This window comes from Papio anubis, chromosome 15 (assembly GCF_008728515.1).
Source record: "Papio anubis isolate 15944 chromosome 15, Panubis1.0, whole genome shotgun sequence".
Classification (NCBI taxonomy): Eukaryota; Metazoa; Chordata; class Mammalia; order Primates; family Cercopithecidae; genus Papio; species Papio anubis.
Window position 1 is genome coordinate 24,570,472 of NC_044990.1, and position 27,215 is coordinate 24,597,686.

The 27,215-nt window shown below is 39.9% G+C and overlaps 1 protein-coding gene across 6 annotated transcripts in view; it reads right to left on the bottom strand.

The window, feature by feature from the left end:
- LCP1 (lymphocyte cytosolic protein 1) overlaps positions 1–27,215 on the bottom strand; it is a 58,587-nt gene that overhangs the window by 8,500 nt on the left and 22,872 nt on the right. For 5 of the 6 annotated variants that reach the window (XM_021929423.2, XM_009191894.2, XM_031655717.1 and 2 more), the window contains 12 exons: positions 25,559–25,646; positions 24,788–24,951; positions 24,482–24,611; positions 22,439–22,571; positions 20,809–20,890; positions 18,479–18,644; positions 16,315–16,457; positions 13,724–13,819; positions 11,958–12,153; positions 9,696–9,774; positions 8,846–8,960; positions 7,857–7,990 (listed from right to left, as the gene is read on the bottom strand). In XM_021929423.2, coding sequence (XP_021785115.1) covers positions 7,857–7,990; positions 8,846–8,960; positions 9,696–9,774; positions 11,958–12,153; positions 13,724–13,819; positions 16,315–16,457; positions 18,479–18,644; positions 20,809–20,890; positions 22,439–22,571; positions 24,482–24,611; positions 24,788–24,951; positions 25,559–25,622 — 1,502 coding nt within the window. In that variant the 5' untranslated portion in view covers positions 25,623–25,646. Of the gene's footprint in view, positions 1–7,856; positions 7,991–8,845; positions 8,961–9,695; positions 9,775–11,957; positions 12,154–13,723; positions 13,820–16,314; positions 16,458–18,478; positions 18,645–20,808; positions 20,891–22,438; positions 22,572–24,481; positions 24,612–24,787; positions 24,952–25,558; positions 25,653–27,215 lie in introns of those variants that run through there. The other variant, XM_031655720.1, reaches the window with a different exon arrangement.

A 27,215-nucleotide genomic window follows, 5' to 3' on the forward strand; every position in this document is an offset into this window, starting at 1 on the left:
AAGCAAATACCTCCTTCTAAGCACGATCATTGCTCTGAGCAAAAAGAAAAAGGCAAAGGGAAAAAAATGCAAGGAAAGGCAAATGAAGGAAAAGATTCCAACCTGTGACAATTAAAAAAAATAATTAAAATCAAGAAATAACTCAACATTGGAAAAGTCTGAATAGCCTACATGATAAAGAAAAAGTATAAAATATTTTTTTCCTTGTATAAGTAAAAATGTCAGAAATATGCTGACAAGGGTAATCTTTAGTCTGAAGGTAAGAATTACCTTAGATACCTACTGTTGTCAGAATTGGTTTGTTTGTTGTTTTGGAGGGGTTGGGGGACATTTATTAAGAAGATGTTTTAACCTCTTAAAATTGTATAGAGTAGGCCAGGCGCCAGTAATCCCAGCACTTTAGGAGGCCGAGGTGGGCAGTTCGCTTGCGCTCAGGAGTTCCAGACCTGCCTGGGAAACATAACGAAACCCGGTCTCTACCAAAAACACACACAAAAAATTAGCTGGACATGGCAGCGCTTGTCTGTAGTCCCAGCTGCTAGGGAGGCTGAGGCAGGAGTATTGCTTGAGTCTGGGAGGCAGAGGTTGCAGTGAGTTGAGATAGTGCCACTGCACTCCAGCCTGGGTGACAGAGTAAGACTCTGTCTCAAAAAGAAAAGAAACAAAAAAACAAAAATCAAAAAATCCAAACATTCTCTGGAGCAGAGAAGAACCACCATTCCCTAAAGCTACTCCCTTCTGAAAGGGAAATACAGGGGAGAAAGCCCAGAGTCGAGGAACACATGGGCTTGTTGACTTCATGGTTCAGGTTGGCAGGAGGGGATCAAATTACACATGAAAGACCTTCAGGGCTAGAATTGCAGTGTGTGCTTCCCAAAGTGAAACTCAAGAATCCTGTGACTGAATCTCATCTGACCAGTCTACCTAAATTCAGGTCATCCTCCACTTGGGTGCTCTAGGATTTTGCTTACATAATCCACTGGGTATCTTCCTCTAGTTACTGCTCCTATGGACAGTACAGTTCTCCCATGACTTTCCAGATGGTTTTCAAATTTAGTCCCTGAAATAAGAGCATTGCCTTGCTTCCTCTAGGTTAAAGCACCTTCCCATTATTGAAGAAAGGAAAGAAAATGGCTTCTGTAACTTTTCTTTAGAAAAATTCACATTTAAGTGACGTCCTATCAATTACACCTCCCAAGTCTCCCTCAAATCAATTAGCTCCTCTTCCTTCTGTTTCTCCATCTCACAGAATTTCCTTTCTGAAGTACAGTTCTGGTCTTTTTTTTTGGAGATGTGGTCTCAGTATGCGGCCCATGGCCCAGGCTGGAGTGCAGTGGATATTCACAGGTATGGTCATTGCTCACTGTGTCCCCGAACTCCAGGGCTCAAGCAATCCTCCCACCTCAGCCTCTCCAGTATGGGATGGACCACAGACACATGCCACTGTTCCCTGCTTGGTCACGTCATTTAAAGTGACTCGACATGGCCCAAAGAATACAGGTTAAGCTCCAGCATACAGCACACAAGACCCTTTACAATTTGGCTCTAGTGTTCTTTTCCAGCACATCTGTGATTTCCTTCTTCCCTCCCTGCTTCCTTGCTCATCGTGTCCTACACACACACACACACACACACACACACACACACACACACACAAAGACCTATACACATTTCAACTGCACAGAGCCATCAGCAGCTTCCCGGCCACACCTCCATCCTTCTTCTGCCTCCTGCTTCTGGGACTCAGCTGTACTCACTGCCTGGGCCCTCTTCCCTTCTAGTGAATTCCTAATCTTTTGAACAATCCTCAGCTCAAGTATCACTTTTCCAGCTTACACAGTGTATTAATCAGTATTGGTACACTTGCTTCAAACCTGTTTCCCGGAACTTTTGATGGCATTGGCATCCACTGTGTGCCCTCGGACAGGGTCCATGTGCCCTGTTTATCAGAGCTTAGCAGACTGCCTAGCACTACTGGGCATCTAGTAAATGAAGGCACAGAGTGGCGGGTGAAATAAATGGAGTGACTTTCTCCCAGGGAAAGCAAGGGGATAATAAAGATGTTTAGTCTGGACCCAGAGATGGGAACAAATTGCTAAGAAATCATGAGTATAAATGGGATAGATTTTCAAAATATTTCTGGTTTGGAAAAGATCCTACTTTCGATCTGTTCATAAAGGTTACATTTTATGGCATAACTGGCTTCTTATTTCTGGATAGCATGCATATTAAGTTATTAGCATTTACTGTAACATCTAAAAAGTTCTGCCTAATGAATGTCTGAATAAAAAAACGGTAGGTTAGTGCTTGCTTCATTAGGTCCTCTCCATATATAACCTGATGGAACAAACTAAGTTTAATCTTCTGGTAGCTTCTCTTGTCCCGGGACCTAGTTCTCACTTCCCTTCATCAGGAGTTGCAGCCCTGCATTGTCCACATGCTCATATAAACAGCAGTGGTGTTCTTGACCCACCTGCTAAGCCTGGGAACTAAATGGTGCAGAGGAGAAGCCCACCTTTACACTAAAGTCCATCTGCAAGAGTAAAAAGCTACTAAGGAACAGGGAACCTTGTAGAGGTATGGCAAATTGTGGAGGCAACTTACTGCATTCTGGGGTTTGAGAACAGCCTCTCATAGTGGCACAGAGTTCCAGTGAACACAAGGCGGTCTTTCTACCACCTCAAGTGAGATGCAGAGGTTTGAAATGGAATCAGACACCCACTTGTAAGTACAATGATTAAAAAAAAAAAAAAGGAAAAAAAAACACAAAGGGAAGAAAGAATAGAATTAGGCTGGGCCCGGCACAGTGGCTCATGCCTGTAATCCGAGCACTTTGGGAGGCTGAGGCGGGCAGATCACCTGAGGTCGGGAGTTTGAGACCAGCCTGACCAACATGCAGAAACCTTGTCTCTACTAAAAGTAGAAAATTAGCCAGGTGTGGTGGTGCATGCCTGTAATCCCAGCTATTCTGGAGGCTGATGCAGGAGAATTGCTTGAACCCAGAGGGTGGAGGTTGCAGTGAGCTGAGATCACACCATTGTACTCCAGCCTGGGCAACAAGAGCAAAACTGTCTCAAAAAAAAAAAAAAAAAAAAAATTAGGCTGCAGCCTCCGTTCTAGATAGTACACTAAGCAATTGCTCATCTAAATAAAAATTCAAAATGTAAAACAAAAACTAATTTGGTCTGTGTCTTTCTAGATTTTTCCTTTTGAGATAATTACTGCATATCATCAAACCTGCTTCGGGATGACTGTGCTGTTAAATGGAGCCCTCCAGACACGATCTCAGTATTACCAGTGTTTGCAAAATGTGCTGTGCTGAAAAGCTCTTTGTCAAAATGAAACAGCGTTATGAGCTCCAGCTTTAGCCAGTTCTTCCTTCAACAAGAGGATTGACGAGGTTTAGATGTGAGACACCAGAGGGATGTGATTATTACCTGCTTATTTTCCTGCCTTCCAACGCTTGTTTTATTTATTTACTATTTGGCACAGAGGAACAAACCGTGGTGTTTTGTTTTTGAAGGACCCATCCTGACTTCACCATCCACAGCCTGTTTGACTTGGGGAGAGTTTCCCATTTGTCTGCTTCAGATTCTTTGTTTATTTGTTTGAGTAGAGCTATCATTGCCATGTGCTGGCAGCCTGCTTGCTTCAAGGGTTTTATCTGCAAGTTTATGCATACGCTGTTTGCCAACTGTCCACCCTGAGAATGATTTCCAAGCTACTGAAGGGGAAAGGGAAGTTTAAGTACATATCTCTCATTTGCTCTCATGGGAAAAAATGACAAGCTCTTTATTGTCCAGATAAATGACCAAATTAGCACATCAGCACAATTCAGTGAAATACATTCCAGCTAGAACTGGCTGTAAATTTAATAGATCTTTTAATATATGGCATGCAGGGAAAAAAATCCCTTCTGGTGCCATTTATATAATTATCAGTCATTTCTTCTCCTTCTACAGTAATATATTTCTCTGTCTACTTTCTTAAATGCACAATTCTTGTGTAGTAAACACGCATGAGAAATACGACTTTTCAACCAGGTGAAGATAGCAATAGCAGAGTAGACCTTATTGTGTATGTGCCAGCCATTAAATAGGGTTTTGAGCCACATTTTTATAAAACATCCAAAGATCATATTGCAAGATGTTTTTCAGATATTATCAAATTTAACACAGAATAGAGCTGGCCTGAGTTTTTTTATTTTTTATTTTTGACATGGAGTCTTGCTCTATTACCTAGGTTGGAGTGCAGTGGCACAATCTTGGCTCACTGCAACCTCCACCTCCCAGGTTCAAGCAATTCTCCTCCCTCAGCCTCCTGAGTAGCTGGGACTACAGGCACACACCACCATGCCTGGCTAACTTTTGTATTTTTAGTAGAGATGGGGTTTCACCATGTTGGCCAGGCTGGTCTCGAACTCCTGACCTGAGGTGATTCACCTGCCTCAGCCTCCCAAAGTACTGGGATTACAGCATGAGCCACCGCACCCAGCTGCCCTGAGCTTTTTAATCATCAAAAAAGAATATATTAAAGATTATTTAATATTGAAACCCGTGAGTCAGTTTAACTGTTGCAACTAAAAGGACTTTTGCTTTGGTTTTTAAAGCAATCAGTATGAATTGCTAATCTGTTAAAAATTTAAAACTTGTGGAAGATAATAAAGATAGCTTGGAAAGAGCATCTGGAAATACACTGGTGAGAACAGCCCTAAGCAGTTTTCAATGATGTTCTGGATACATGCAGTAAACTAAAAGATAGAGTTGGAGATTCTTTAGCTCTGGAGTTTTATGCAATAGGGGAGCCTTATGATATCCACCTCCATCATTAAAGAGACCCCAGTTTAGAAATGGGCAATGGAGCTCTATACTTAGTAAAGTAAAGTGAATCAGGGAGTGAAATCTTTTATGATCACTTCCGATTATCCTACCTTATCTGGAAATACTGCCACAATTACATCCAGAGCCGGCCATTATTAGGATCTGCAGACAGTGGCTTGGAACTAAAGCCGCAGTGCTTAGGCACACCACAAACCTTGCCTTTGCCATTATCTTGCCAGATGGAATGTAATGTGACATGCAGTTTCTGGGGCTTCCTTCCAGGTAGGAAAATGAATTATGTCACACTAACATAGGCTCTAATGTGGGGATGTAAAATTCCTGCTTTGTCAGAGCTATTAGTACAAGGGGAAAGACTGAAGCATTTACAAGTAGATTATTGTATTACTTACAGAATTCCTATCTAAAAGTCTTCCCAAGCTTATGATTTTGTACCAAAATTGTTTCTTTTTCTTATAATCTATTTTCTGTTTGCGTATCTTCTTATATTCTATTTTTGTTTAACTAATATCACCCTATAATTCTCACATTAGTCAAGCTTATATTCAGTTCCAAAGTGTTTCTAAAGTTCTCTATGAAAGGAACTTCCGTTTCTGGCCATGATGGAATAACGGGAACCACATTTAAACACCTCTAATACAGGGAAAAACATACAAAACAATGTTGTTCAGACATCAGACAATAGGAAGTACGGGACAGTGGCCCCTGAAAAGAAGAAAACAAAGTGAGCCTTAAGATTTTCCCAGCACGGAAGAAGTTTCCAAGCTGCAGCAGAGGAGGAGAAAACGCAAACAGAGCATGGCCATCCTCTTGAGTGGAGGAAACAGGGATGAGAAATGAAGGAAGCCCAGGTGCCTAGGATTTAGGGGGAAGACTACCAGAGCGGTGAGAACTGTATCGAGAGAAGAGAGTCATTCAGAAAGAAAGCTTCAGCGGCCTTCAGAGGGTTTCCCTCAGTCTTCAGCTGAGGACCGCTCAGTGCACATGTGTGAAGAAACTACTAGAGGCTGTGGGGAAAAGCCCACCAGAAATGAGCTGGTAGAGCAATCCTTGGGGCTCACACAAGGCTGGTGATAATTTGTTCCTACCAGCTGGAGTGGAAAAATTTCATAATACATGAGCATCAAGTAAAGTACTCAGAAGACTATTTTCTCATTACTAACAAGCAAAATGAGCTCTAGATTAATTAAGTTTAAAAGTAAGCCTCAAATGGACCAAACTGTATTTAAGTAACTTAAGTCTATCCCAGGATAAAATTTAAGAATATTTAAAGGAATACAGAAATATCCAGTACACAGCAAGGTCAAATTCGTGATATCCGACATATAATTAAAAAATTAGCAGCATCCAAAGAAGCCAAAAAATATGACTCATAATGAAGATGAAAATAAATTCGTAGAAACAGATCCCAAAATAAGTTACTGTAATTATTTTCCATATGTTCAAGAAGGTAAAGGAAAGGACAGATATGGGAGATATAAAAATGACTCAAAATTTCCATACTGGAGATGATCCAGGTTAAAAAACAGGTACACTGGATGGAGTTAATGGAACATTGGACACACACACACACACACACACACACACACACAAGAGATTAGTGAACTTGAAAACATAGCAATACAAGTTATCCAAAATGAAACATAGAGAAAATAAATAAATAAAGCATCAGTGAGCTTAGGGACAACTTTGAATGATCAAATATACACGCACTTGGAATCCCCCAGAACCAGGGTTGGTGGGTACAGAAGATATATTTGAAGAGATGAGAGTTAAGTTTTCCAAATTTGATGGAAAGTATAAATCCATAGATCCTATAAGTTAACAAACCTCAAGCATAAGAAACAACAATGGGGCTGGGCACGGTGGGGTGGCACGCCTATAATCCCAGCCCTTTGGAAGGCCAAGGCGGGCAGATCATTAGGTCAGGAGTTTGAGACCAGCCTGTCCAACATGGTGAAACCCCGTCTCTACTAAAAATACAAAAATTAGCTGGGCATGGTAGTGTGGACCTGTAGTCCCAGCTACTCAGGAGGCTGAGGCAGGAGAATCACTTGAACCCAGGAGGTGGTGATTGCAGTGAGCAGAGATTATATTACTGCACTCCAGCCTGGGTGACAGAGCAAGACTCTGTCTCAAAAAAAAAAAAAAAAAAATATATATATATATACACACATCATAATAAAATTACCTAAAACCTGTAATAGACAGAAATCTTAAGCCAGAAGAGAAATACTACATACAAGGGAACAAAGATAAGAATGACAATAGATTTCCTCTTGGAAACAATGTGGGCCAGAAGACAGTGAAACTATCTTTAAAGTACTGAAAGAAAAACCTATCAACTTAGAATTCTGCACTCAGAGAAAAAAATCTTTTGAAAATGAAATAGACATTTTCAGACATACAGAGGCTGAAATCATTCATCACCAGCAGACTTGCACTATTAGAAATATTTTAGGTAGACAGTAAATGATACCAAATGGAAATCTTAATCTATAAAATAGTAGGAAGAGCACTAGAAATAGTAAATACGTAGATAAATATAGCATAATTTCACCTTTATTTTCCAAGTCCCTTTAAAAGTAATTGTTATTTACACAGATCAGTTGAAGTAAAAGGATGGTAAAAAGATATGCCATGCTAACCACTAATCAATAGGAAGCCTGTAGAAGCAATAGTAGCTATTATCTATTAATGTCAGAAAAAATAGATTTCAGAGAAAAGAATATTAGCAGGCATAAAGAAGACTACTTCATAAGGACAAAGGGATGATTAAATCAGAATGAAACAACAATCTAAACTGCTTATGAACCTAATCACAGAGTTTCACGATACTTGAAACAAAAACTGACAGAACTGAAACAAAAAGCAGAAAGGTAAAAAGTGCTTCTCTGGTTATGAAGATTAGCTTCAAACATGCTTTTACTGAATTAACTCATACTGCTAAAAATGTGCTAATATTTTTCCAGGTAAATAATGCATTCAAGAAAAAGCCACTTCCAAAAGCTATGCTACCTTCTCATTAGCTGCCAAATCAAGGCCAATGTGAGAGTGCGGTTTCCTTCATTGAGATCTTGTCCACCGATGCCAACCAGGGAGAACTTCGCTTGATTCTTCCCCAATTCTACCGCATAGTTACAATTCTCAAGCTGAACGAGCAGAAAGGAAAACGATTTAACGTCAGCATCTTGATTATGATAAATACCAGATAAAGAATAAAAATAAAGATAAAAAATGAAATAAATATGGTCAGACTGAATGACTTCTCAAGTCTCAACTGGTTCTGCCATTCTAGGATTCAAAAGTAAAGAATTTTTCATCTTTCCTTAGAAACCCCTCACTTTCATAAAAAAATTCATAATGTGGAAAACCGAAATGAATTCATTATTATGAATATGTTCACCGCTATATCACACTGCATGAATGGAGAGCCATCCTTAGTTACCTACATGTAATATTTCTAAAATAGGTGAATACACAGAGATTGACATGGAAAATTTGGAGTCTCCATCCTCTGCACACATAGCAAACGGACACGTGAACAGATATTCCTGCAGCTACGCATGGATCATTAACAGCCACAGCAATAAGAAATGCTGAGAAATGGCTGTGTCAACCCTGTTGTTTCAAAACAATGTTCCCACTGTGTTGACAGTCAACAAACTATTTGAACAAGTCAAGCTGTCAGTACAAAGCTCCAATTCTTTAGAAATTAGAATAAAGATCCTGCTGAGGGAAAAATCCCTGTGGCTCTCTGCTTGCTCTAATTATCTTAATTAGAATTTTTGCATGATAATGTTTGAAGACATCCAACATGGAATTATAAATACGTAATCGACTGAAATAATGGACACACTTTAATAAACCTATTCAGGTTTCTGATTGCTGTATTAGAATTTAATTTCTGGATAAACATTGTTTGGCTGCCTTATAAAGTATTTAGAGTGCTCTTGCAGGCTATGACTTTGCCTGCCTGCTGGAACATCAGAACCATCATTGTTTACCTTCTTCATATTGCCTCCCAGTTTGGGGTATGGCGGTTTGTTTACTCTGTTCCAGTCAACAGGAACTTTAATCTTTTCATAGAGCTGGAAGATGACCAGGGCATCTGATAAGTCACTGAACAAAACAAACACAAAAGGATTCTCAGATATCCCACATTTATTCAGGGCCTACAATGGGCCAGACACTTTCTTACATATTAGTTCAGAGAATATTCACAACAACCCCGCACACTGGTAGTCGTAGCTCCATCTATAGAGGTGAAGAAACCATGACTCAGAGAGACTGGGGGACTCACTCTTCCCAGGTGTGACCAGCTATGCCCTTCCATCCAACATATGCTGCCTCAGGAAAAGAAAGAGCACTCTGGTGATGAAATCATCTGTACACCAAATCCCTGCAACATGCAATTCACTTGTATAACAAACCTGCACATGTACCCCTGTACCTAAAGGTTTAAAAATTGCAAAACTAAGTAAATGTAAAAGAAATGTTAAAAAAACAAAACAAAGACGGCTTTAACAAGTGGCGTAGGCGACACTTCACCACAAACTTAACATCTGTTGTTTTGCCTGCTTGTGAGCAGATTAGACGTATGATCACTTATGACATAGAGTAAATGTTTCATTTTGTTGAGGTATGATTTATGTATTGAGCACACAGTGAGACTGATGTATGTAGGTGAGGTTTTCAGCTGAATAGCCAACATCTGAAGCTCAACTTGGCACTTTTCCCCTTCCATCAAGGTACGCACATTTTGTGAAGAGAATGCACATCATGGTGGTATTTGGAATCCTATGGCTCTTTCGAGGTCTCTATCTTACATTAGAATGAGTTCCCAAATATTCCTACCTGTACAAATGATTGACTCGAGGGTTAACACCCAGGGAGTTCATCCAGTTCCTAAATGTCCGCTCTTCTCTCGTCTCACCTAGATGAAGGAAGATGGGTTATCTTTTGGGATGGAAGAAAACATGCCTTTTTTTATGACTAAAGTTTAACTAAAGAGGATGCAATAAAAACTGAAAATAGAATGACAGAAAGAAATAAAATAAACCCTATTGGATTTGGATGAGGGTTCTTATACGGTGTTAATTTTTCTTTCCCATTTCAATTCCACATGTATTTCTATAGCAGTAGTGTGTGGAATCCTGTGTGGGGTAGCTGTTCAGTTGGCTCTCAAAGGCTTACCTTCTTGCTGGAAAAAACAGGACTTTTAGGGAAAAGAACAGTATGGACTGAATTTGGATGGGGTGGAATTTGAACTTGCCCTTGGATAGCTAGCAAAATCTGGATCAGAAAAAGGAAAGAGTAGAAGATTTGGGGAGATAGCAAGGGGTGGGAGTAGAAGACAGTATAAATATGCATATAAAGGGAGCAACAGGCAAGGTCTCTATTAAGAACATCAGGAACTGGTTTGGTCAGGGGTCTGTATTGTACAGTCCAATGAGATAACACTATCTGGAAGAAGGAGTCAGAATTGGAGATTTTATTTATTTATTTATTTGTTTATGTTTTTTGAGACAGAGTCTCAAAAAACTCTGCAGAGAGCGATCTCGGCTCACTGCAAGCTCCGCCTCCCGGGTTCATGCCATTCTCCTGCCTCAGCCTCCCTAGTAGCTGGGACTACAGGCGCCTGCCACCACGCCCGGCTAATTTTTTGTATTTTTTTGGAGAGACAGGGTTTCAATCTTTGGATACCAGGTAGCACATTTTAATTGACATATTAGACAATGGCAGTCATTATGGCTTTGTAAAATTACTATAATACATTCTTGAGCAAGGCAGAGATATAATAAAATCAGTACTGGGATGTGCCTGGCAGCAGTGTGTAGAATCACTGAAAGGCGATATGCATCTGAATTAAACACAGCAGAGGGCAGAGTTTTTGACATTAGCATGTGGGATACACTCAAGCATTTGATAAATGGAGGCTCCAAGATCCATTAAAATAATTGGCGTATGAGGTAATGAGTTTGGAAGAGCAGAAAAGAAATGTAACAATTGAGAAAATGTTCCAAAGGAAGAATTATTAGTATTTGCTGATTTAGTGGATGTAGGGATGAAGGATAGGAAGATACAGTAGGATCCAAGGTCTTTAGTTTTCGTGACTAAAGAAAAAAAATGGTATGATTAATGGAAATGGAGCATTTCTAAAAGAGGGCAAATGGGATGGGAGGTGGGCTAGAAAGGCAATGGTTGTGGGTGGGAGGGAAAACAATCAATTCTGTTTTGCATATGCTGCACCTCAAATGATAGCCAAGGATCCAAACAGAAATATTCTAGAAGCAGCTGAAATGGGTGATTAGGGGGCTGGATATATAGATTTGGGAGTCAACAAAATGCACACAACCCCCTGACCATAATTCAGCAAATGACACAAATGCAGGAGTGTGGAAGCACGATTATGCTGCATTTCTAGTGAGAGTAAAGTGCTGTGGAAAAGGATCAACTCATACTTCAGATCTGAATCTCCTTGCTTGCATGACATTCATTTAATATTAATTGACCTTTTTGTCTCAATATTGGAACTAGTTCATGACTTTTTTTAAAAAATCAAGTAAACATCTCTGGCACCTCTACCTGGTAGAATTTAAAGCTACATGCTTTTTGTTGAATCTTAGAGCATTAACCTGAAAAATACAACTGTTAGGGATTCTGCCTCAAAATACTTTTCTGTACCTCCCATAAGAAACAAAACAAACCAAAACTCAGTGAGCATATCCCAGCATACATTAAATATCATTTTTTTGATAATGAATGGTGGCAGTTTCTTGCCTCTAGGAATCAACACAGTCCATGAAGTACATAAATTATCTTTTTGAAACTCTGGATTTATTTCATCTAATAATTAAATGCATTATCTTTCCTAAAACATTTAATTCTGATAATGGATGAAGTCTTTGTATAATGGACGTGACATAATGGTATTTAATTACTCCTGCTTGGCTGAAATTGACTTGATGAATCTATTCTCTTTGTTGCATACCAGAGAATTAATGGCCTGTTTGCATGTGCAAATAGTTTATATTTGCTTAGGAAGTGAGTTTGAATTGCCATTGAATTAGAATTGTGAGTGCCTTTCCCCATCTTAAGCAAGTAGTTTGCAGTTACCTTCAAGAGCCCCCCAGTCAATGTCCTGGTTCTCTGGTTTGTGCAGGGCAGGGTATCTGTTAAAGAGGTTGGCAATAAAAGCCAAGTTCAACTTGGGGTTCCCTCGGACAACATCTGTGGCTGTGACAAACTGCCGGCAGCCCAGCCTCTCCGCCTGCTGCAACATGCATTCTGCCCTCTGGATGTCATCCTTCTCCTGCAATGCAAAAGGATGTCTCAGGGCTGGGTCAAGACTCTCCATGCACAAAGCAGATTGCATAATGTGAAAAGAAATGGGAATCTCACTGAAACCATTAGTCTCAGGCAAACACTTAATAACAGCACATTGTTACCTACACGCACCTGCACCAAAATCAGAAAGTCACAAGTAAAAGGAATCTCAGAGGTTAAGTAACGAAGATCTCTCATCTCCATTATCAAACTATTTCAGATGAATGGTTGGTTGCCCTGTTTCAAAAGAGATGCAGTAGATTCCGAAAATTTATCATTTGAGTTTATCTTAATTATTTCCAACCATTAAGATTCCTTTTTATTTTTTTCTTGCACAGATGTCATGAGATTGTCTATCAACAAATTTCATTTATTAATTTATATTCCCATAACCAGTTCACAAAAGATATTTACACTTGCCAATAAGAGCATGTGATTAGCATAACCACCGTCTCCACATTGAGTTGGTATACTTGCAACCCAAACAAAATAAATTTTATCAGTTAACCTACATATTGTTATTGATAAATATACAATATCAATTTTATTTTTGCAGACTTCAGATTTTGAACCACTCAATGTGCTCAAATAATTCTAGAGAACCTCCAGCGATTTGTAAGTGACTCTTAAAACAACACTAAAATTTTGTTGAAATATGGCCCACTGTCCTTAAAGTATACGAAACCACCAATTTTCAGAAAACAAAACTTTAAATTAGGATTATTTCTCAATATGACACTTTACTAGGCCGGGCTCGGTGGTTCATGCCTGTAATCCCAGCACTTTGGGGGGCCGAGGGGGGCAGATCACGAGATCAGGAGATCGAGACCATCTTGGCTAACATGGTGAAACCCCGTCTCTACTAAAAATACAAAAAATTAGCCGGGCTTGGTGGCAGGCGCCTATAGTCCCAGCTACTCATGAGGCTGAGCCAGGAGAATGGCAGAATGGTGTGAACCTGGGAGGCAGAGCTGGCAGTGAGCCAAGATCTTACCACTGCACTCTAGCCTGGGTGACAGAGCGAGACTGTCTAAAAATAAAAAATAAAAAATAAAATGACACTTTACTAGATAACACTACACATTATGCATTTTATGAGCTTTACTTCTCATTTACTTTTACTCTACTTCTCATTAGGAATCAGTTGACTTCAGTATGAACTCATTGGATTTAACTCCAATGATATTAAATGAGGCACACAAACAGGCAAAGTGACTTCTCAAGACCAATACTAAAGTGGCGGCAAAACAGAGGTTTCATCATAACATTCAGACCCATGTGGGGTTATGGAGTCTACTAAAAGATGAATGTATACAGAAGTGCTTAGCATGCTGGATGGCGTTTAATTACTATTGGTTTCTTTCTTTAATGTTGTATTTCCAGATTCAGTTTTCATCAATTATTATCCCAAACTGCCCACAGTTGTACAGTTTTAACAGGGCTTTACGTAGAAATGCCCAGTCATGGAACTCCAGAGTCAGGGCCACACAGGGCAAAGAACTGCCAACATGAAAGCAGCATCATGTTCTCCAAACACAACCGGGACCTGGTCTTACCCGCAGTCCTGACATGTCAATAACAACAGCAGGAACGCCTTCTTCATCTCCTTTTGGAGCCACCTGCTCAAGCAGGTGGTAATAAGCTTTTGAGTCCTGTGAGAAATGAAGAAATTCCAATTTGAAAATAGCACAGCTAATTACACACTTAGCACAACAATGATTTCCCAAAAGTAAACATTTTATTTCATATTCAGCTATCATTCACGAATGTAACTTAATTAACAAAGCTAGAAACATTCACTAATTTGAATGTTCTATGTGTCTCTTTACATATCACATTTGTTTTTCTTTTTAAAAGGAGTGTAACAATAAAATAGATAAGATATGCACAAAAGGCACCCTAAAGAAGTGGATATTATTCTGTTGTCTTTAGGGGAGAAAAACAACTTATTTACATGTATTAAATTGTATACAGGAAAATATATATATACCTTTATATTGCTGTAGAAGTCAGTCAGCTAAGGTTTAATTAAAAAAAAAAGTGACAGAAAAAGGAAGCAGAAGTTTAAAGCAGAGTTTAAAAATACATTTAAATGAACAATCAGCAAGAGAAAAATAAAGATGTCAAAGACAGAAGACTGAAGCATTAACAAGCAATCTTTATGTAAAAGGAGAAATATTAAGATAAGTGCATTTCATGTTTATCTAGAAGCTAGAAAAATGGTTCAATGTAGTTATAGCAGATTAGATACAGGTATTGAATTCTCAAACTTTCTTAGATTCTGAAAATATGCTTATTGACAAAAAGAATTCTCAGAATTATAGTCTTAAAATATAAATTTATTTTTAGTCAGTGAAAGCACACAGATTTTCAGGTAGTTTATTTAAATCACTTAATAGCATCTCAATTTCTCTTAAAGATTGAAAAATCAGCTGCTATTTTTTTTCTACAACTGGTTAGGGTAGGAAAGGCGTGGGCAGAGGAGAGGTACGCTCCCCACTTTTGGCATCAGAAAGATGAGAACGAGAGAGTGTGAGCCATTGATGTTGCACCTGGGAAAACTGATCTTCATCTCTCTTCTTTCTACCCTCCCTTCTCTGACTTTTCACTGCAGCTATTTTGAAGTCAGTGACAGTCACATACAGGTGTTAGGCACCAATACCATCTGCATACCCCGGGTTACATCTTTTTAGTTTGGCTAAGAGTAACCTCATTTCACCTGATTCTTATGAGCCTTTCTCACTCACTCTAGCCTGGGTGTTCTCCTCGCCTTTGCCAATTCTACATGATTTAAAGACATCGCCCAAGGTTGCTGGCTCCTCAGACATACACATGACAGTGCGGTCAGTCGCCGTGCAGCTGCTGCCGGAGAACAGGCACAACACTGCATAAGTAAGTGCTCATCTGGCCAGTTCCCATCTCATACAGACACTTCCCAAAGCACAAAACGGTTGTTCTAGAGAACACAGCCATTTAATGATAGGAAATTAGGAAAATTTACAGCTGAGATCAGACAGCCTAATTTTGGCTGAAATGTTTCACAATTGCAGAGCTTAACTGTTGAACACCAAGGGAGATCATGATAGCCAGCTCCTGTTAAACCCCAGTTCGGTTGGTGGTGCTAGAAAAATGTTAATAACCCACGAAAGATGCATAGTTAGAAAGACGGATTTGGCTTAGATCCTAAGAAATGGGGGCTTTCCACCTAGAAGCTTGACTCTGACTGGCACGGTGCCTGACACACCCTGAGTTCTAAATGCCACTGCATGCACGTCGTGCGGCAGTGGGAAACTGTTACTCAGAGAATTACAAGCCTAGGTGTACTCCTGTTGAGTCATGTGAACTTTCCTCTGACTCTTTCTCTTTGGGGAAAAATTATTTAACTTTTGAGAAAGTGGAGCCTAAAGTATTTTCCTGGTGTTGCATCCCAGCATCTCCTCTCTTTCCTTCTAGGGACCACTTTCCACTCCTTTCTGCTCCTTAACCACTTTCTATCTTCATCCATCTGTCATCATGGCCAACAGCTGTTTTCTTTCACCTTGACATGGAACTTTTCATATACTTGAAAACCACAGTGTATTCCTGCCTCAGCCTTTCCCCTACAGACCTCTTTGTCTCTTTATCTGTAAATGAGAGGATGATAACCCTTACCTCATGGGGTTGTTGTAAGGATTCAACAAGAAAATACACATACAAATCAGTTGGAACAGTGCCTGGCATGTTGCAGACACCATGTTTGCTATTATTAGTGTAACTAGAAGAGTCATCTTCATTTAATTTTTTAAAATGAATTCCCATCTGCTGCTCCCATTTATGAAACCAGAGACATTACAGACCTACATATATTCCCTTTACTTGGACAGCAGACTGTTCTCTTGCTCTTCCTCTAGCTCACCTTTGTCCCTCTACTTTCTAATATGGAAACTCCAATTGAGACGCTGCACTAGGACTCCGGGCAGATCTGTGTGTGGCCCAGGACTAGAGCGGCAGATGGGCTCTTAAGGACAGTGAGCACCTCCAAAACAGCACCAGACTAACCCTGGAGCTTCTGAAGAGACGAAGCCCCAAATCTTTGTCTTTTCTTTATTAATGCCCAAATTCCCCTTCACTGCTGCAAAGAGTCATGTTCAAACAACGCTCCTCCTACCTTGATGTCAGTACTGAAGTTGCCAATTTTGTTGCAGCCTGCATTTTCCAGGTGGTAATTAGCCCACCTCAGCAACAGCTCTTCAGGGGAGAGTTTCATCAAATCTTCCAGGCTCTCACCTTCTCTCAAAAGAGCAATCAGAGCTAAAGAAGCACAAAAAAACAAAGAAAAATAAATGCAGCGACGTTGGGGGAGGGAGGGCTTGGTTATACCTTTCTTTTTTTTTTTTTTTTTTTTTGGTGATGGAGTCTTGCTCTGTTGCCCAGGCTGGAGTGCAGTGGCGTGATCTCGGCTCACTGCAAGCTCTGCCTCCCGGGTTCACGCCATTCTCCTGCCTCAGCCTCCAGAGTAGCTGGGACTACAGGCACCTGCCACCATGCCCAGCTAATTTTTTGTATTTTTAGTAGAGACAGGGTTTCACCGTGTTAGCCAGGATGGTCTCGATCTCCTGACCTCATGATCCGCCCACCTCAGCCTCCCAAAGTGCTGGGATTACAGGCATGAGCCACTGCTCCCAGCTGGGCTTGGTTGTAACTTTCATTGAGCTCTGCTAAAAAGCTAAAGATAGCAACGTTACCTCTTTGGGGTAAAGGTTCTTGTAGCCTTTCCCAAGGATTAAATATTCTATTATTATTCCCTTAAAAGAGGTGTAAGCTATTGTGAGCTTATTTATTGTCCCCATTTTTCAGATGGAGAAAACAAGGCACAGTGAATCTCAATGCTATGTTTAAGAACATTTGGGCAGAGCCATAAAAATAACCAAGGCTATGGCTCGGATGTTTTGCTGGGTCTGTCAAACCACATTCCACAATATTACAACACTTTGGCTTTTAAGAGATCAATTTTGTAATAATAACAATGTTCTCTTGTCTATTCCCATAGGTGTTTTATATTTCAAGTGCTTACCTGCCTAATTATAGCAACTCTCTAATGTAATCAACTCTCCTCTATGTTTTCCCAGACAAGTAAATATTTTCTGCTTAGCTAGAAGGTTTAAATTTAGCTGAGGTCATTATTTGAAGATCAATATTCTTTCTCAGAGGTTCTAAGATCCCTATTTCCTCTCCCTCGCCTTCTTTATATTATTTTTAATACATTGGTTTTTAAATAATATTTCAGGATTCTTCATTGGTTATTGTGATTTGGACATACAAATAAAAAGTATGTGTAACTAAAGACTAGAACTTGGCTACAGATTTCATATTGGTAGGATTCGTACCTGAAAACTAAAAGATAACATTGTGTTTTGTATGATACTTACCAAGGTTGGCTACCTCTGTCTAAGCCATGGGGCTGTCACTGTTTAAACACAGATAAGATGCTAAGAGAAGACACAATAAGATTGACAGCTACATATTTGGTTGAGAACTCTGAAACCCTAAATGGAATTTTCTACAGTCTTTAAAAATTTTTATTCTATCCTGTATAGATTTAAGGTGTATAACGTGATGTTTTGATATATTTATCTTGGTAGACACATACATAGTAAGGTGGTTACTGTTGGTCAAGCAAATTAACATACCCACATCTCATATCGTTTCCTTCCTTCCTTCCTCCCTCCCTCCCTCCCTCCCTTCCTTCTTTTCTTTTTCTTTCTTTTTTTTGTAGGAAGAGTACCTGAAATCTACTTTCTTGGCAAATTACAGTATACAGCACAGTATTATTAACTATAGCCCTCACGCTGTTTAGATTTCCACTTATTCATCCCATATAATTGCAACCTTGAACCCTTTGACCTATACCTTCCTCTATAGTTTTGATAAGAAATAGACCAAGTTCCTCCTAATCTGATACCATCACTATAGTATATGAATGTGAGTTGCTTGCTTCACAAAATGCAAGTTAAAAGTCCTCTTATTTGTTACAAAGTATCTGAAGGCAAAGTGAGCTCTGAAGAAACCTCTTGAGGTTACAGTGCCAAATATTCAAGACTGAGCCCTATGCTCCAAACAAGCATTATTGTTAGTCTGTGGTCTTAAAAAGCTTTTGCTCTATCATTAACAAATGTCTGGTCTGTGTGTCTAGAATCTGTTACATGAACACCACGGAATCAATATAACCGTGTAGTTTTCAAAACTTGAGAATTTCTGACATCTTCCTCCTACAGTCCCCAATGCATAAGTTATTAGAAAGCTGTGTCATGACCTTTGGGACTTGCTCTTACCTTCATTTCTGCTGAGTTCGATGTCAGCAAATAACCCAATCTTGATGACTTGCCACAGAAGTCCCAGGACCAGATAAGGCTTCCCCTCCTTCAGGTCCTCAGCCCCTATGTTGACCACATGGCACCCAATGGCTGAGGCAGAATTCAGAGCCAAGTTCAGATTTTCCTGAGGGAGAAAAAGTATGCAAGTTTTTGTTCTATGACTTTGTAGATGTCAAACAATACTGATGGCAACAGCAACAATGTTTTCCTTCTGTGAAGGTCACAGGTTTAGAGTCATGGTCTTCACTCATTTTAACATTGAGAAAAAAACAATGACTCATAACCAGAAGAAAAAATCCAGTAACCCAGACACCGAGCTCCTGCAGTAGTCCATTCAATCAAACCAGCACCGTAACTTGAAGGCCCATTCTGGTTGGCACGAGACTAATGAGGCCTATATTTTTCCATCTTGCTCTGTGATGAAGCTGACACACACAACATCTCTACCGGCCAACAATAAAGGGGCACCTTTGAGGAAGTCATTGTCCTGTCACTGGCCATCATGAACAAGATGATTGTTGATGTAAATCAAGATCATAAAAGAGAGTAGCAGAAGAGGTTTTTGACTTGCAGATTGGGTGTTAAGAAAATGAAAAAGGCTGGGCACGGTGGCTCATACCTGTAATCCCAGCACTTTGAGAGGTCAAGGTGGGTGGATCAACTAAGGTCAGTAGTTTGAGACCAGTCTGACCAACATGGTGAAACCCCATTTCTACTAAAAATACAAAAATCAGCTGGGTGTGGTGGTGGGTGCCTATAATTCCAGCTACTTAGGAGGCTGAGGCAGGAGAATCTCTTGAACCCAGGAGGCAGAAGTTGTAGTGAGCCGAGATCGCGCCATTGCACTCCAGCCTGGGCGACAAGAGTGAAACTCTATCTCAAAAAAAAAAAAAAGGCCGGGCGCGGTGGCTCAAGCCTGTAATCCCAGCACTTTGGGAGGCCGAGACGGGCGGATCACAAGGTCAGGAGATCGAGACAATCCTGGCTAACACGGCGAAACCCCGTCTCTACTAAAAACACAAAAAATTAGCCAGGCGAGGTGGCGGCGCCTGTGGTCCCAGCTACTCGGGAGGCTGAGGCAGGAGAATAGCGGGAACCCGGGAGGCGGAGCTTGCAGTGAGCTGAGATCTGGCCACTGCACTCCAGCCTGGGCGACAGAGCGAGACTCCGTCTCAAAAAAAAAAAAAAAAAAACAGAAAAAAGAAAATGAAAATGAAAAATAGATACAATTAAAATTCCTGGAAAAGATTGAGTGGTTTTTACTAGGTCGATTTGTTGAGTATCCGTAATAACGAGGGAACCCGAGTATACACACACACACTCATAGAGTCTATGTTCTTATGAGTAACAACAATGCAGGTAATGTAACTCACATATAGTCGGGACAGAGTCAAGGAAGTTTTCAGTCCAGACTCTCTATGTACTATTCTTGGGTTTAAAAAGGAAGAGATATCAGTGTCAGAGATGTATAGAAATTGTTTTAATTGACAAATTAAAAACAAAGCAAAGGCTACTAGTGAATTAGGAAAAGAACTATCAGAAGAAAAGTGGGTCCTTGTTCTAGTGCTCAAATGATGAGTGAAAAATACTGTTTTTATATATGGTCAAGATTATGAGTAAATTTAACATTAAATGCATTCATATGTGTTTAATCATTGTTCTCAATTTGGTTCATTTCCATTTTTAAAGTACACAAGGTTGCTTAAATCCACACAGGAGATAATGTCTTGTTCATGATTTAAGAAGTTAGATATGGTTTCTTAGCAAGAGAATTACAATAATGTTAAAATATTGGAACACTACACAGAAATACACTTACTGCTGGTTACTATTCCAGTTAATCAACAAATTGATGGAATAAAAGCAAGTTATATCTATTATACTCGTGGCTATGGCCAATATTGCTATGAAGGCTGCCAGAGTACTTCCCGTTTTTCACCCCTTGCTTCTTAGAAAGGCTTATGTTTTCAGCTGAAATGCTATTTATTTGGCATCAAATCAAAGATAAATTGCTAAGAAAAGCTTGAGTTAAAACTTTAGCCAAAGTGAATTTTATTCCTAAGTGGCCAAAATAAAACATACAAAGCCCCAGCTGCTACCACTCCACCAGTCTCCCTTCCTTGCTGCTCAGATATGTATCCCTTTATCCCTGAAGTATGACTAGTCACCAGCCCAAAGCCCAGGTTTTGGGAATGATGTCTGAGCCCCTGAAAAAGGCTGACTCAGCAGTTATGATGCTCATTGATGCCAAACCAATCCTGTATTATGGTAATGGTGGGAAGACATACCTGAATGGTGAAAGGGGTGAGCTTCTTTTTGTTGATTGTTCTTTCATCAATTGTGTCTGGCACTGACAGATTGATCATTTTACTGAAAGAGAAACACTTAAATTAAAGAAAGCTGTCTTCTGAATAACAGAGCCCAAAAACATTGAATTTAAATTCTAGCAAGACCGTAATCAAAGAAGACAGCAACAGACTCTGTGATGTTTAGACATAAAATCAGTTATGCCATTTGACTAGACTCAAACTATCTGCGGGAAAGGTGAATACTACTGAAGCCATATTAATATATTGAGGTTGGACATGAGGACCCCACTTCATTGTCTCACCTAAACAGCTGCAAAATTATCCTGATTTTCTTATCACATTAGGAAATTCTGGGTGGATAACCAAAGTAATTCTACCATAAATACTTTATTTTCTTAGCCATGAAAATTGTCCACATTATATAAAAGACTATCTATAAAATTCTGAGCTTATATAATACCTACATTTCTATTTGACACCGGACCAAACTTTATATCTTCAGCTAATCATGTTATAACATTTTTATATTCTTCTCAGTGCCCTAGGCTGACTACCAATGAGTCACAGGGGTCTTAGAAGGTAAAACTAGGAGATTGAGGGAAGACCATGGGGGGCCTTGGATAGCAACCTAAAAACTAGAATTTTCATTTTTTTTAAATAGCAGTTGAACCTTTTAAAAATGAATTATCAGGACAAACTCTGATAAATAAAATATCAAAAGTAGAATTGCTCTGGTCAGAGCAGAGGAGAAAGTTCAATGTCTTGCCCACCCATCGTTTCCTTTAAGTCCTGAGTCTCCCACATATTGAGCACCTCAAGTCATCTTACTTACAGCATGGCCTGTGATGACAGAGAACCTGCTGAAGCAAGAGCTACAGAGGGATTTTCAAAGACGTCATGCTGCATTGACCAACACCGTATTTAGAGGCCTCCTGTGGATAGGATGCATTCCCCCTTTTCCAGGTGTCCTCAATGTTTGAGTTGTGGATTTCTGTGCCCCACTCAAAGGTTTCTTTGCTTAAGGACCACAGTTTAAGGACTCCTTCCATCATCCTGCTGCTGTTATCAATTCTACCTGCTTTCATGGTGAGCCATGCTCAGATGAAGCAAGCAGCATATATTCCAAAAATATATAACCAGGAAAATTGTCCTCATTATATAAAAGACTATCTATGTCCTTCTGAGCTTGTATAATGTCAACATTTCTATTTGATGCCTGATCCACCTTTATACTTTTAACTTGTCATCAGATAAACTTTTTAATGTCCTTCTATAGTCATTATTTAATCAGTACTTTACAAATTCCCCCCACTTAATTATCTAATACATTGATTAGACATCTAATGCTTTTGGCTTGGTGTTACTATACCTTCCATGTTTATAATGTATATCCCTCCCCTCCACTCAAGCAGTAGCAATTTTACATTTCTCATTATAAATTGTTTTTGAATTTCGTTTGCTGTCCTGGACCTGGCCAAGTGAAAGTGTAGAAAAGCCTTCTAGGTGCAGCTGAGCACCAAACAACGTTGGCCTAGGATAAATACAATTAATTGTTGATGGTCTAGAAAATGGGCAACTCTTTGGCAACCAAGAAAGAAGTATTATTTACCAAAGGACAATGCCATCTCCAACAGCATTAAAGAGATCATTCGTGTTTGGATTCATCGGGATGACATGCCGACAGTCAGGATCATTTTCCAGGGCTTTGTTTATCCAGTTGACAAAGGCATACTTTTCTTCCTCTGCAAGTAAATGATTAAAGTGGCTCATTTGCAAAGTGAAACTCTATTATAAACAAAATTATGATGTGGATCTTAAATTCTCATTCCCAGCAGAAAGATGTGAGTTTATTCAGTCCATTATCTTATCATCTCACATTTATTAACATTTAAAAATCTCAGAGCACTTGGGAAATAGGCATTGAGTCTATGTTTACTCCAAGTCATAAAACATAAAGCAAACAGATTTAAAAACTCTCTATTTCTTTTTTTTTTTTTTTGAGACGAAGTCTCGCACTGTTGCCCAGACTGGAGTGCAGTGGTGCGAGCTCGGCTCACTGCAAGCTCCGCTTCCCGGGTTCACGCCATTCTCCTGCCTCAGTTTCCTGAGTAGCTGGGACTACAGGTGCCCGCCACAATGCCCGGCTAATTTTTTGTATTTTTAGTAGAGACGGGGTTTCACCGTATTAGCCAGGACAGTCTTGATCTCCTGACCTCGTGATCCACCCACCTCAGCCTCCCAAAGTGCTGGGATTGCAGGCCGCACCGGCCAAAACTATCTCTCTATTTCTATATATATGCATAATCCAGATATATATTTATATTTAGAAGCAAATATATACATGTTTATTTTCTATATATAAATACATAAATAATAAAAAATATTTTATTTATATGTGTGTATATATATGTATACATGCACATATAAATACAAATGTGATCTAATTCTTACAGGACAAAACTCAGGATTCCTCTTTTTGCTCTGCTGGTTTAAATGCTGGATCACTGTGGACAATCCTTATTGTATTTCTGAGTTTCTTGATACAATTATAATTAAATTGCTATAAAATAAAATCATTTGGATATACTCTTTTTTTCCTATCAGTAAAGCTGCTAGAAAGTGATTTTTAGATGTTTTAATAAAAGCTGAAGTTATGTCTTCATAGCCTAGCACTGTGTTTCCCAAACTGTCTTTGAAAACAGTGGTGTCCCTCAGAGAAATCTTGAGTCATAAAAGTTCGGGAAACACTGTGTAGTGTGTCTCTGCCTTATGCACATTTGCCCCAGCAAAGGTTCTGAAAATTCCTGTATTTAAAAACAAAAGGCCAAACATTATCTTAGCAACTATAGATGGTATTTAATCATGAACTTATCTTTTTTCTTTTTTTTTTTTTTTTGAGACAGAGTCTTGCTCTGTCGCCAGGCTGGAGTGCAATGGTGCAATCTTGGCTCACTGCAACCTCTGCCTCCCAGGCTCAAGCGATTCTCCTGCCTCAGCTTCCCGAGTAGCTGGGATTACAGGCATATGCCACCACACCCAGTAAAGACGGGGTTTCACCATGCTGCCTAGGCTAGTCTTCAACTCCTGACCTCAGGTGATCCACCCGCCTTGGCCTCCCAAAGTGATAGGATTACAGTGTGAGTCACCGCGCCCGGCCTCATGAGCTTATCTCTAAGATCAACTAGCGTTTTGAAGAACTCAGTTTTGGAAATGTTGCAATAACTATACTGTTTGGCCTGTTGGAAGTTTCCATTATGGCTGTCGGATGGCAGCCTTCAGAATAAATATACAAATTTATTCCAAATCAATGAAAACATAATTTTTTGATCACTTAGCAGGTGTTAAAAATTATCATGAAGTTTAAAGATAGAAGCTTGAGTAGCTAATTTTGTCCATAAGATTTAGAAAGGAATTTGGGCAGCTTTTAATGATTGTTTAAATGCTGATCAAATCATTTTGTATTGGACCCTACCCAGAGCTAGGACTGCTCCCATATTATGTACCTGGAACTGACCTACTTAGTCACAAGGAAATCGGGAGTCATCCATAAAGTCGTGTTTGCTTCTGTCTTTGTTTACATTCCTTAGGTTTGAATACCGAGTTTAGAATCTGTAATCCTGAAATCCTGCTCCCACCCAGGAGTTAAGCCTACCTGAATAGGAGTGTTGGGTGCCAACACTAGACTGCTCTGAAGTACCACCGATCGCACAAATCCCTTCCTTCTTATTGATCGCTTTTCTAAAGGTCTTGGCAACATCTGTGCTTTTTAGGCCATGGAAAATCTGCAAAAATATAACGTATCTTTAGAAACTCAAGCAGTGATCAAGAAAATCACAAAGGAAAGAATATGTAATGTTGAAGCAGGGAGGGAAGGAATGTCTTTCTGGATATTTTTAAAAATGGAATTCAAGTTCCAAGAGTTTCAAATGTGTCTCCCGATATTCTACATGGTACTCACCTTGATAAACTCATCAAAGCTGATCCTTCCATCTTGGTCCAGATCACCTGTAGCCATCAGGTTTTCTGTAATTTCTCTTACTCTATACCCAGGCAAAGGCAAGCAAGCAGCCTTGAACAAGTCATTCAACTCATTGAAGCTGATGTATCCATTGCCATCAGTATCTGTAATGTACACAGTACACTGAAGCTGCAGGACAATTCAGGCAACAACTTTGAGAGAGAGGTGAGGGAAGACTAGATGGAAGGTGAAGGGATGAGAGAGGCCATCATTTCAGGCATTGAGGCATGATCCCATGGAAGAGTCAGAATCTCACAAGACGCCTGTTACTATTGAATAGGGGCACTGGCATTACTTTCAACACTCACAGTAAAAGAGTCATCTATAAGGTACCTCTGTTTCCACAAAGAACTCTTATAGAAACTCTTAAGGAAACCACAGGTTTAGTGATAAAGAGTAAGAGAAAGTATGTGACGGTATTAAAATCAAGGAAAAAGCAAAAAAGAAGCCAAGATGTAAAAGATGAGACCTATGAACCATTTCCAGGAACAAACTATGTAAGAGTAGAGTCCATATTCCATGTTTTGATAGAGAAAGTAATTTTCTTGAAGCATATCTTTCAAAAATAAGTTCTCCCAGCTCCTCTAAACGACCACTACTGGTTTCTTGTCACCTCTGTAATTTTGCTCATGTTCCCATTTCATTGAATCTACCCTGAAGCTACTCAGTGAAGAACAGAATGATGCAATTTGGGGTACCAGGTCTACTCACCAACTTTGGCAAAAGCTTCTCTGAGCTCCATCATTTCCTCATCGGACACTGATCCTCTGGCCATTTTTTATTGCTTTAGGTAACAGATCTGGAGAGAAGAAGAACATAAGGGATAACTTTTGTGCATCTGAATTTTTAAAATATCACATTAAGAAGCAATTACCATTTATTACATGAAGAAATATTCTTCTGCATCCCCCATGATTTAGAACTATCTTTCCAAAATGTAAGTCAGAAATACGCTTTTTCTCAATCCTCCATGTGGTGGTCTCCAAGGATGGCTCTCAACAATTTCTTCCCTCCCAGTCTATACAGGCTGCTCCTCACATTAAGAGGTGGAGTTTATTTCCCTCCCCTAGAATCTGGGCTGGTTTTTTAACTGCTTTGACCATTACAGGGTGGTAAAATGATGTCTGAGGCTGGAAACTTCTGCTTCCTTCTTTTTAGAATGCTCATTCTTGGTACCCAATTGCCATGACATGAGCCATTCAAGCCACATAAAGAAACCAATGAAGGAGAACTGGGTGCTCTGGGTAACAACCCTGCTGAGATCCCATTTGACAGCCAGCATCAATGCCAGCAACCTGAGAGGACCATTTTGGGCTTTCTGGCCCATTTGAGCTCCTAGATGACCACATTCCCAGCCAACATCACATTAAGCAGAATCGCCCAGCTGTGCTCAGTCAGCCAAAAGAACAGAGACGACAAAACGAGTGATGTCTTAAATCACTACGTTTTAGAGTAGTTACACAGCGATAGGCAACTAAAACACTTAACTTTTACATAAATGTCTTTTTTAAGAGGTATCTTCATGTTCATATTTAAAATTAGTATTTGACCAAGCAAACAGATACAGTTTATAACTTCAAAGGAAGTTAATCAAAATTCTCCATATTATTTAGGGATGAACAAAAGGAAGCTGACCCTCTTATAATTCAGCTATGGGACTCTAAGGCGCTTTCAAGGTGTTTTCTTCTCAGAAAAGCGACAGTCTTGCTGAGACACAGTGCTTGAGTAATTTCCCTTTTCCTGTGCATTACTGCTGCCCTCTAGTGGGTGAGAGGAAAATAAAACAGAAAATGGATGATAATCTCCATGCCCCTAGTTAATCCACACGAGCATGTTTCAAATCAGAGACCCGGCCGGGCGCGGTGGCTCACGCCTGTAATCCCAGCACTTTGGGAGGCTGAGGCGGGCGGATCACGAGGTCAGGAGATCAAGACCATCCTGGCTAACACGGTGAAACCCCATCTCTACTAAAAATATAAAAACAAAATTAGCTGGGTGTGGTGACGGGCACCTGTAGTTCCAGCTACTCAGGAGACTGAGATGGGAGAATGGCGTGAACCCAGGAGGCAGAGCTTGCAGTGAGCTGAGATCACGCCACTTCACTCCAGCCTGGGCAAAAGAGCGAAACTCTGTCAAAAACAAAAACAAAAACAAAAACAAATAGGCATTCAGATAGGAAAGTAGTAAAACTGTCATTCACGAATGGCATGATTGCCTATGCGGAAAATCTGATGGAATCCATAAAAAAAAAAGCTATTAGGACCAGGCGCGGTGGCTCATGACTGTAATCCCAGCACTTTGGGAGGCTGAGGTGGGTGGATCACGAGGTCAGGAGATCAAGACCATCCTGGCTAACACGGTGAAACCC